General features: G+C 42.6%; 1 protein-coding gene across 4 annotated transcripts in view; it reads right to left on the bottom strand.

Annotated features, from left to right (window-relative positions):
• Positions 1-346: 346 nt before the first annotated feature.
• The window catches only part of TMEM8B (transmembrane protein 8B), a 29200-nt gene continuing 18520 nt past the window's right edge, over positions 347-11026 (bottom strand). Inside the window, exons 11-13 of one of the 4 annotated variants that reach the window (XM_037491865.2) lie at positions 1908-2054; positions 1658-1774; positions 347-1408 (exon numbers count right to left, since the gene is read on the bottom strand). In XM_037491865.2, the coding sequence (XP_037347762.1) occupies positions 1073-1408; positions 1658-1774; positions 1908-2054 (600 nt within the window). In that variant the 3' untranslated portion in view covers positions 347-1072. Of the gene's footprint in view, positions 1409-1657; positions 1775-1907; positions 2055-11026 lie in introns of those variants that run through there. The other 3 variants (XM_037491867.2, XM_037491866.2, XM_054689694.1) reach the window with 3 other exon arrangements.

The raw sequence follows: 11026 nt of genomic DNA, 5'->3' as shown, positions 1-11026 counted from the left end.
GAAACCTCAGGGAGTTCAGCATAGACCTTGTGGTCAGAGAGAACATACTTCCAACATCTTGGCGTTATTTAATACCCTTGGAACTCAGTTGTGACCCAGGTAGAAAGAGCAGAAATTCCCAAATCACAAAAGATTATCATAAAAATTAAATTTTTTGATAGTTCCTGCACATGTTTTCACCAGTAGTCCAATTTCTTGGGTCCTCAATTTCTTTTCCTGTTGGGTGTGAAGATCACAGAGAGGTCTGATTTGAAATCATCCAAGACAGATAGACTGATATTCTCTCTGTCCCCTTCCCTGTCTCTGTCTCTCCCCTACCCCTCCACACACACACACACACACACACACACACACACACACACATATCCTCTGCTCCCAGCTACTGCACACTGACATGGTAGAGTAAAACCTTCACACCAGAGCTCCAGCAGCTCATTCAGGCTGGGCTCCCATCACCCTGCTGGTGTCCCCAGAGGCCGTCTTTCCCTTCCCTCCCCATGCCCTTGGATCCAAGAAAAAAAGCAGCACAGAACCAGAAAACACTTCATTAGAGACACACCAGACTCCACCTGCATCAACTCAGCATACCAGTCCCCAGTCCCAGTCTATCTGTCCTACCATGCCCCCACACAGCACAGCCCAGATGCTGTCTCTGGAGAGGAAGCCTGACATCAAATTTGCTGAGCTGTTAGGAAGACTCAGGACTGGCTCCATCTCCTCAGGAATGACACTGCGTCCTAAAAGGCTTTGTCTTTATGGAAGGAATCCATGTTGTCAAGAGTGCTCCCCATCTCTCCCCGTGCCCCAGGACTGGAGACCTTAGTCCTGCGGGCCCCATGGTCCCACACAGGTTGTAGTCGTCAAGGACTCTATGGATGCAGGAGGACTCCAGGCCCTTAAGAAGTGTTCCAGGTTCCCAGAAGAGTTCCATGTCCTTGAGAAAGACTCAAAGTCATCAAGAAATACAACTTGTCTTTTGTGCCAGGAAGAGCTCCATGCCCCAGGCACAAGTCCAGAACTTTTTGCCCCTAGGAAGGGTCCATGTTCCCCATGGGCAGGCCCAAAGCCTCTCTCAGCTGGCACAGATGCTGCTGACAGTAGCCCCTCCAGGGCCCACAAGGCCTAACTCTTCCTGCTCATTGATGCACAGCTGGTAACCACAACCACGGGCCCGGGCTCCAGAAGGGACCCTGCGGTCAGTCTTGGCACGAGGTGGCAACAAGAAGCCCACACTGCCGGCGATGAGCATGTGCCAAATGCTGTGAATGTAGAAGTAGTTGTCCCGGGTCTCCACAAATGCATAGAGCAGGACAGCACTGCCTGCAATAAGGCTGCCTGGGCACAGGTAGAAAAGCCAGCGACGCCAAGTGGGTGGATAGCAGTGCCGCCGGCGGACGCTGCGTACTGTCTGGGGAGGCAGAGAAGTGGGGCTCAGGAATGCAAGGCCCTAGAACTCAAGTCAGAGTGGGTCATTCAGGCTCCCCTGAGCTCTGGTCGCAACCTGAAAACATCTGCCATCACCAGAGTGAGCACCTGGAGCAGCACGGTGATGATGGCAGGGTCCAGGCCCACTTAAAGTGGAGACTAGATACCCAGGGCCCTGTCCCCAAGTCTAGTTGGAGACACCCCCTCTCCCCTCCCACCTCATCACCCTTACCCAGGCTGTGGCCAATATTCCCAGGGCGAAGAGACTGGGTCCCAGCAGGTTCCAGAGTCCATGTCGGTCTAGCTGGAGAGCCATGGACAGCAGCATAGCCCCCAGCAAATACAGCACCTAGAGAAAGAAGACTCCAGGGGCTGGGCCAGGATGGTGAGGGGTGCTTGACAATGTTTTCAGGGAGAGGCTGGGGGTGCATTTCAAGGAGACTTTGACTATGGCTGGACCCCAGGGCCCACTCTGGACTGACCTGCTTGACCACAGGCTGTAAACGAGCCATGGCAATGACAGTGACCCACACGGACATCAAGGAGCCCAGGAAATCACAGAACTGCAGCACGTCGTAGTCCATGATGCAGAAAACCACAATGCCTGGTTGATCACAGGCATGATAGAACTGGAGGAAGAAATAAAAGGCATTGAGAGAACTTGGGGCAGAGGTCTAGGCCCAGGAAACTGGAGAAAGACGTCAAGGGTGAAATGTTGCTGTCAGAGAAGCCAAGGTCAAAGGGCACAGGCTGAGCAGAATTGGGGCATTTCCCCTCCCCACTCCTGAGAAAAACGTGGTAGAGAGTCCTGGTCTGCTTCACATGCTGTCTGTATCTGGCATCCTGAATTCTCATCCTCATCTTCTTAATATTCCTGCTTCTGGAATGTGCCATGGAGAGCACCAAGACAGGAGGGGTGGTGGGTGCTTCAGGGTGCACGCTCTGGGACCAGACTCTGGCCTATTGGCCAAATCAGCTCCCAAGCCTCCCTACAAACTCCAGTCTTCCCTGATAGCTCAGACTCTGAATTGGCTTCACCCACTAGCTGGCTGTCTTCATCCTCTCCCACCCAGTGCTGCGTAGGTCACAGTTTTTAAAAAATGACAGTCCTAACGTCCTAAGAGCACAGTATTTCATTCTATGGAGTAGGGAGAATGTCCATATAGCCTACCTGTGAGAAATAGTAAAAAACAGGGTATAGAGAAGCTTCAAAGGGGGTGTGTAAGTGACACAGTGAAACTGGCACTATACTAGGCACAGCTGCCATCAGCTTCCCCTGCCTGGGTCTGTAGTCCCCAACCCAACTCTCTAGACAATGCTATCATGGCGTCCAGTATTTGGCAGTCCCTTATTTGTGGAAAAGGTTATGCAAGGACAACCTGAGTCCTTTGTCTTAGAACATTTGTTTTCACCCTCCTCTAAACTTCTATGTAGTTTTCATGTGACTTGAATATTTATTGATGCCAAACATTAAGAACAGAATATCTTTGGTGCAAAGATGACAGGAACATGTGTCTCTTTGTGTCATGTGCCTATGCACCCAAGGAAAAGACACTAAATAGGACCTCTGAGGACAAACAGTTCCCACCTGAGAGCAAATATGACAGTGGCATGCTGACTCGTCCCACCTCCTGATATGGTTCCTGCTCCTTATCAGGAAGAATGGTTTGTTATAGAAATGGAAGCAGGGTTAAGAGGAAAATAAAAGACCTATGATGGCAGAGAAAAGATTTTTGAGCATTTAAACTTGATCAAAATCAAGAAACTAGAGTGGAGCTTGAGACGTGCCAGCAGACTTTAGGGAATCAAAAGCATTTAAGATTCTGTGAATCCATCTGTGTGACTCCATCCCTTGCATGCTTCCCCAGGCCTTCTAGGAGCCATGATGGCTGAGGCATCTCCTGACCAGAGTGACAAGCTGGTGTCCTTGCCAAGGATGGACTAAAACACATCAGGCAGAACTGAAAGTGGGGCAAACAGGAAGGATAAGTGTTGTAGCCCCATTAGGTGGCCTTGAAGGGGCTTGATGATTGCCTGAAGGGATCCTTAAGGCACTACTTTCAGCCCAGGTCAGTTTCTTCATCTGTCCTTTAGAAAGAAAGTCTAAGTCACAGGGGCTTCTAAGCCCAAAAAAGAGGTGGCCTTACAAACACCAGTGACACAAGTATCCAGGCCTTCAGAGCCTTCCCTGGGTGAGGGCAGAGGGCAGGGATATTCAGTCCACAGCTGAAGAAAAGAACAGCTGAGCAGTATCAAGTCATTCACTCACTGTCAGCAATGGAGTCTCCATAACTTTAGGGAAGAATGAAAATGAGAGAGACGAGTCTCCTGTTTGAGTGAGTTAACAGTTGAGAATGAAAAGGTGGAGGAGACAGGATCAGAAAGAAAAGTTCAGGAAAACAGAGCATTTGATCCTGAACTTATGTCACAGACCATGTCACCATAATCAAACAGCACAGGAAACAGCAGTGGGACACTGCAGCAAATCTGTTGTGAAAAGGGACAGAATCCAGCAGTCGCCACCAGTAGAAGGAGAAAACAGACTCAGAAGTTCAGTCTCTAGAGTCAAAACATGAGAGAGAAATTGCTAGTGTTTTTTTTGATCCTGTTGAAGATTCCATCCAGTCATTCAAATTGCAAACATTATAACTTCAACAGACAAAGGGAGAAAGGCAAACAATACAAAGCCAGAAAGAAGCTAGAAATCAAAGAGAAATAAAATGAAAAAGAAAACAGAGCTATCATATCAGTTGACCCTGTGAAATCTTAGCTTTGATTCCTTCCAATTTTAAGCTGCAAGACTAAAATTTGTGTAACTGTTTTTTTTTTTTTTTCCTTCCTTTTAGAGATGCAGAATGTTGTCCCTTCAGGAAGACGCTGCCTTGGAATGGTCATGTTTTCAGTGACTTTTACCAGGTTTTTGAAAGGGCTTATAAGTTTAGAGACAAGGTTCTTTTTTAACATACTATTAAACTGAGAAAATGAGTTCTTGGACTGGGAAGCTCTGAGAGACTTTTCCTATGGGTTCACATCAGCATTAGAATTAATGTTTGAAGAGTTCTTTCCTTTTTTTTAAAGATTTATTTATGTATGTATACAAGAACTAGGGTACAGGCCAGAGGGGTGTGGGGTGAGAGGATTCACCAGAGAGAGAGTGGGGAACAGAACAGGCAGATTAACTGAAATACACTGCTGAGGGGAGCAGTGGGTGAATCAGGAGAGGTTTGCTGCGCCATGTGGTAGCTCCATGGCTGGGGATCGAACTCGTGCTGCAGAGGCTGTGGACAGCTTCATAGGTTGCGTCTTAATCCCTTGCACCACCAGGAAGCCCTGAAGATTTTTCTTTTTCTTATATGTGCTGATTAGTTGGGAGTTCTTTTGGTTCCTAAATAAATCAATATTTTGGTCTTTTTTTTTTTTGGTCTTTTTCTATTTTACCTATAGGACACTGATTACCCTCTACCTCCAAGACCAGAGGTAAGTACCACTAAATTACCTGGTACCATTTCATGATTTGGATTTTATTTTAAAGCATTAATGTTACAGTTTAAACTTAACCAAATGCTTGCTCCATATGCCTGATTTTCAAATATCAAAAAGATAATGCTCAAACATTATTAGAAGAGGAACATGTAATAAATCCTTCAATCTCAGGTAAGAGCAGGTATATGTCAGCAGAAGAAAAGCAAAACTTAACTGTCTAATATTGAAAATACATCTAAGAGAGTAGTTAGTTGAAGGCTGATTTTCCCCTAGGAATGTCTCTGCACTGAAAAAAAGAGTAAGGAATAATGGAGATATTGTCTCTGGAGTGGAGAGGTTTTAGGGAAATCACTTTACCAATATTCTATGACTGATTATTCTCCAAGCATCCTAAAAGGTCAAAGAAATTGTTTAAGCTTATAGAAAATCCATAGGGGTAAAGTGAAATTAAAATTACAGTATGCGCAGGGGCACAGGTCAGGGCCGGTCCCACCCGGCCCCTCACACTAGCCCCCGCAAAAAAAAATTGCAATGTGAGGGAATTGGTCCATTGAAAATTGTGAGCTAATTTTTAAATTGGTATTTATAAACAGCAATAAAATAAGTGGTAGAAATGACACCAAAATAATTGGGGAATTTAAGAAATTTACATAGGCTTCTATTAAGATAATTCTCACCTAATTTGATAACTTCTTCAGCTTTTCTTCTTTATTTATAGGGTCATTTAAGTAACTTTTTTCCTGTGGAATTCTGTATTTTTACAACATACCTATATAGCCATCTAATGCTCCAGAATGGTGTCCAGGCACTACAGAATATAAAGCAGAAATGCTACCCATGCAAAGACTGGGATATTTGCACTTAGGATAAAACAAAACTTACTGCTGCTCTCCTATTTTCTGCTTCCATTTTCTTTTGGAAATAGTCACTTCCTGCAATGCCAATGAGAAGGCAGGCTTGCAGCCAGGATGCCAGTGATCAGTAAGCAAGACTGCAGGGGCCTGCTGGGCCACCCTGAGGACATGTGGTTTGAACATTTCAGGTTAGAGCTGCACAACTGCAGTGTCTGATGTATTCTCCCTGATTTCTTTTAAATAGCTCCTCTTACCCTCTAAGAATCTGAGAACTACTAAACTGAGGTCAGTCTCTCAGATGTCCTGGAGTGTGCAGAAAAACTCATGACCTCAGATGCTGCCACATATGGTGCAAAGGGAGTAATATAGCTCAGTGATTACACATGGGGGCCTGGAGTCAGGCCGAGTGAGAATGTAGGTGTTACCATTCCCCTTAAGTATTTAACTTTCCCCTCATCTGTAAAAAGGGATGATGATACAAAAAGCACCTGTGTAGCATAACCGTGGGAGAATTCAATGAGTAGTGTCTGACACACAACTTGTATTCGGTAGATGTCATCTTGCTGTTACCATTATTTGAACTGTTTGGTTATATACAAATCAAGTGCTATGTTTGTGATCTGTTGGTTTTGTCTTTTTGTTCTTAATTTTACATTTGTAAACTCCTGAAGAACCAATCTGTGTGCTCCCATGTCCTAGACAGGAACCAATGTACTGCTCACAGGTGTAGCTTCTCCTGGGTTTAAAGACAGGGAAGAAAAGCATCATCTACTGCCCTGGCACCATTCCCTGAGATATTACCCATGGGTCCTAAAGTGGAGTCTGATGAGGAAGGGAGTCTAAACTAACACTGGGACAGGAGAACAAATAGGGAACCTTCCCAGGAAAACTGGAAAACCAGTAGTTCTACATTTTGGCCCATGTGGAAAAGAACAGGAATTAGATCAGGACTTCAGCTGATACCTCAAAGCCAATATCTTTCCCTTGATCTTTTGTTAATTGCTGCATTTAAGAAAATGGGTGCTCTCCCAAAGCTAGATAAAGAAGAAATAGAACACCTAAACAGACCAATTACAAGCAGCGAAATTGAAATGGTAATCAAAAACCTCCCCAAAAACAAAAGCCCAGGACCTGATGGATTTACAAATGAATTCTACCAAACATTCAGAGACGAATTAGTGCCTATCCTTCACAAACTCTTCCAAAAAATTGAGAAGGAAGGGACAATACCAAACACGTTCTATGAAGCCAACATTACACTAATACCAAAACCGAACAAGGACAACACAAAAAAGGAAAACTACAGGCCAATCTCCCTAATGAACACTGATGCAAAAATCCTCAATAAAATTTTAGCTATCAGAATCCAACAATGTATCCAAAAGATAATTCACCACGACCAAGTAGGATTCATTCCAGGGACACAAGGATGGTTCAACATCCGAAAATCAATCAACGTTATCCAACACATCAACAAAAAGAAATATAAAAACCATATGATAATATCAATAGATGCTGAGAAAGCTTTCGACAAAGTGCAACACCCATTCATGATAAAAGCCCTTGAAATTCTTGGGATACAAGGAACATACCTCAACATCATAAAGGCCATCTATGACAAGCCAACAGCCAGTATCATTCTCAATGGTGAAAAGCTGAAAGCAATTCCATTAAGATCTGGAACAAGACAAGGATGTCCACTCTCACCACTGCTTTTCAATATAATACTGGAAGTCCTAGCCAGAGCAATAAGACAAGAGAAAGACATCCAAGGAATCCAAATAGGAAAAGAAGAAGTCAAACTATCACTATTTGCAGATAATATGATAATATACATAGAGAACCCCAAAAAGTCCACAGAAAAACTAATTCAACTCATCAATCAGTTCAGTAAAGTGGCAGGATACAAAATCAACACGCAAAAGTCAGTAGCCTTCCTATACACAAACAATAAATCTGAAGAAGAAGAAATCAAAAAAACCATCCCTTTTTTTATTGAAAAAAAAAATCAAATATTTGGGAATAAATCTAACAAAAGAGGTAAAGGACCTATACAAAGAAAACTATAAAACACTGTTAAAAGAAATAGAAGAAGACACAAAGAAATGGAAAGACATCCCCTGCTCATGGATTGGAAGAATAAACATTATTAAAATGGCCATCCTCCCAAAAGCAATATACAGATTCAATGCTATTCCAATCAAAATTTCAATGTCATTCTTCAAAGAAATAGAACAATTATTGATGAAATTCATATGGAATCACAAAAAACCCCGAATAGCCAAAGCTCTCCTGAAAAAAAAAGAAGGGAATGGAGGCATCACACTCCCAGACTTCAAACTCTACTACAAAGCCATAATCATCAAAACTGCATGGTATTGGAACAAGAACAGACACAAAGACCAATGGAATCGAATAGAAAATCCAGAAATAAACCCACAGATTTATGGTCAACTAATCTTTGACAAAGGAGCAAAGACTATGCATTGGAGCAAAGAAAGTTTGTTCAATAAATGGTGCTGGGAAAACTGGGTCGCTACATGCAAAAGAATGAAGCTTGACCACTACCTCACACCATACACAAAAATCAACTCAAAATGGATTAAAGAACTAGACATAAGACCTGAAACCATGAAATATATAGAAGGAAATATAGGCGAAACACTACGTGATTTGCACATCAAAGACATCTTTACAGACACATCACCCAAAGCAGTGATAGTGAAGGCAAAGATAAACAGCTGGGACTACATCAAATTAAAGAGCTTCTGCACAGCAAAAGAGACAATAACAAAAACAAAGAGAAACCCCACCAACTGGGAGAACATTTTTGCACCCAACACTAATGATAAAGGACTGATCACAAAAATCTGCAAAGAGCTGATGAGACTCAACAACAACAAAGAAAATAATCCAGTCAAAAAATGGGCAGAAGAGCTAAAAAGAAACTTCTCTGAAGAGGAAATGCAAATGGCCAACAGGCATATGAAAAAATGTTCAACATCACTTGTCATCAGGGAAATGCAAATCAAAACTACCATGAGATACCATCTTACACCAGTGAGAATGGCACATATTAAAAAAACTAGCAACAACAAATGTTGGCGAGGGTGTGGAGAAAAAGGAAATCTTCTGCACTGTTGGTGGGAGTGCAAACTGGTCCAACCACTGTGGAGAGCTGTGTGGAGATTTCTGGACCTACTAAACATAGAGCTTCCATATGATCCAGCAATTCCACTCCTAGGTATTTACCCAAAGGACACAGAAACATCAATTCCAAAGAACACCTGCACCCCTATGTTTATAGCAGCACTGTTTACAATAGCTAAGCTTTGGAAACAACCCAAATGCCCAAAAATAGATGACTGGATCAAGAAGATGTGGTACATATATACCATGGAATATTACTCAGCATTCAAAAAAGATAAACACATGCAATTTGCAGCAACATGGATGGCACTGGAAGGGATCATGCTCAGCGAAATAAGCCAAAAAGAAAAAGAAAAATACCGGATGGTCTCACTCATAGCAGGAATCTAGAAAACTTAAATAAGGGACCAGGAAAACGAATAACTATAAGAAAGTGAAAATCAAAATCAACAAAAAACTACGAACCAGAGACACTTTTAAGGGGGCGGGGGTGGGGGGGGAGAGATTGGGGTCAGAATGGGGGGGCTGCAATTGTATGGGGAATATAAAAATAAAATTTATTATTAAAATTAAAAAAAAAAAAGAAAAAAAAGAAAATGGGTGCTCTAAACAACCCAAATGCCCAAAAATAGATGACTGGATTAAGAAGATGTGGTACATATACACAATGGAATATTATTCAGCAATCACAAAAGATAAACTCATGCAATTTGCAGCAACATGGATGGCACTGGACAGGATCATACTCAGCGAAATAAGCCAGAAAGAAAAAGAAAAATACAAGCTGGTCTCACTCATAGCAGGAATTTAGAAAACCTAAATAAGGGACCAGGAAAAAGAATAACTATAATAAAGAAAAATCAAAATCAACAAGCAACTATAAACCAGAGACACATACGGGGTGGGGAGGAGGGAGTAGGATCGGGGTGGGGTGGGTATTGTATGGGGACTATAACCAAGATAAAAATGCATACATTGTGCAAATATGAAAAATGATGTTAAAAATATATAAAAAAATGTTCTTATAGAAAAAAAAAAGAAAGAAAGAAAGAAGGTGCTCTGTCTGTGGTGACAGGCTCTTTAGGATCCCTGGTTTTCCTATCTGAGGGGAGGCCTTTTCTTTTCAGGTTGGTATACTATCATAGCCAGAAAATGAGGAGTCATCTGATACCAAACAGTCTGGAGCCAAAGTCCAGGATGCTTGTGCAAAGCAAAGGGGAACAGATACTCTCTCCCACACACACCCTAGCCTTGATACACTTAGGTACTCTTGCTATTGTAATTGTGAACTGCACTAGAGATGCATGAAGCCAAGAGTGGGCTGGTGGAACAGCTGCTGCTACAGGATTTGGTGAGCAACAGTATAAAGGGCATCTGGCAATAAAAAGAGAAACAGTGTCTAATATAAAAATAGAATGAGGCACTGTCAAAGCAGATCTAAAAAGGGGCCAGTCAAGCAAAACTGGGGCACAATGTTCTCATTTAGGCTTGAGATACATCACTCTATGTGGCATGGTTCCAACCTGCTCTTCCTCATCTGTAGATGAATGTCCAGGAGAATAACACGATGTAACCCTCAGTTTCAGGACATTTGCTCCCCCAATTTCTTCTTGATGACAAGTAGAAATTTTGTAATTTGGACATATGTCTGATCTATTAATGCTGACAAAGAGGCATGTGTTGTTTTTTTGTTGCCAAGATATGAGGTAAGTATGAACCCATCTAGGATTTTTGCAGTGCTCACAGGCACTCACTGCACATCACATGATGCCAAGAGCCCAGAGATGAGGTGGAAAGACCCCCTCTGCAGCACCTTAGAGCAAAGTCTACATGTGGGTTAAGGACCATTAGCAGACTCACTCTTCTACATTTCTGTATAATGTCTGCGATGCTTACCTGTGACATGAATTTTCCTGATTATGGAGGGGTGGGAAACCACAAGGAAGGTTGGGGAAGAGTTTAAAACTGTATTAATCTTCACCAAAATATGTTCGTTTGAGCTGGGATTTTATATCACACTGCTATTGCCCATGATGCCTCAAAATATAGTTGGGTTTATAAAGTTTCTTAGGATTCTGAAAAGCCAGACTACAAATTATGCAAAAGTTGTCTTC

Source organism: Talpa occidentalis, unplaced genomic scaffold (assembly GCF_014898055.3).
Source record: "Talpa occidentalis isolate TD23 unplaced genomic scaffold, MPIMG_talOcc4v2.1 talOcc4.7, whole genome shotgun sequence".
Lineage (NCBI taxonomy): Eukaryota > Metazoa > Chordata > Mammalia > Eulipotyphla > Talpidae > Talpa > Talpa occidentalis.
The sequence above is the reverse complement of the archived record's forward strand: the minus strand, read 5'-3'. Positions and strand labels throughout refer to the sequence as shown.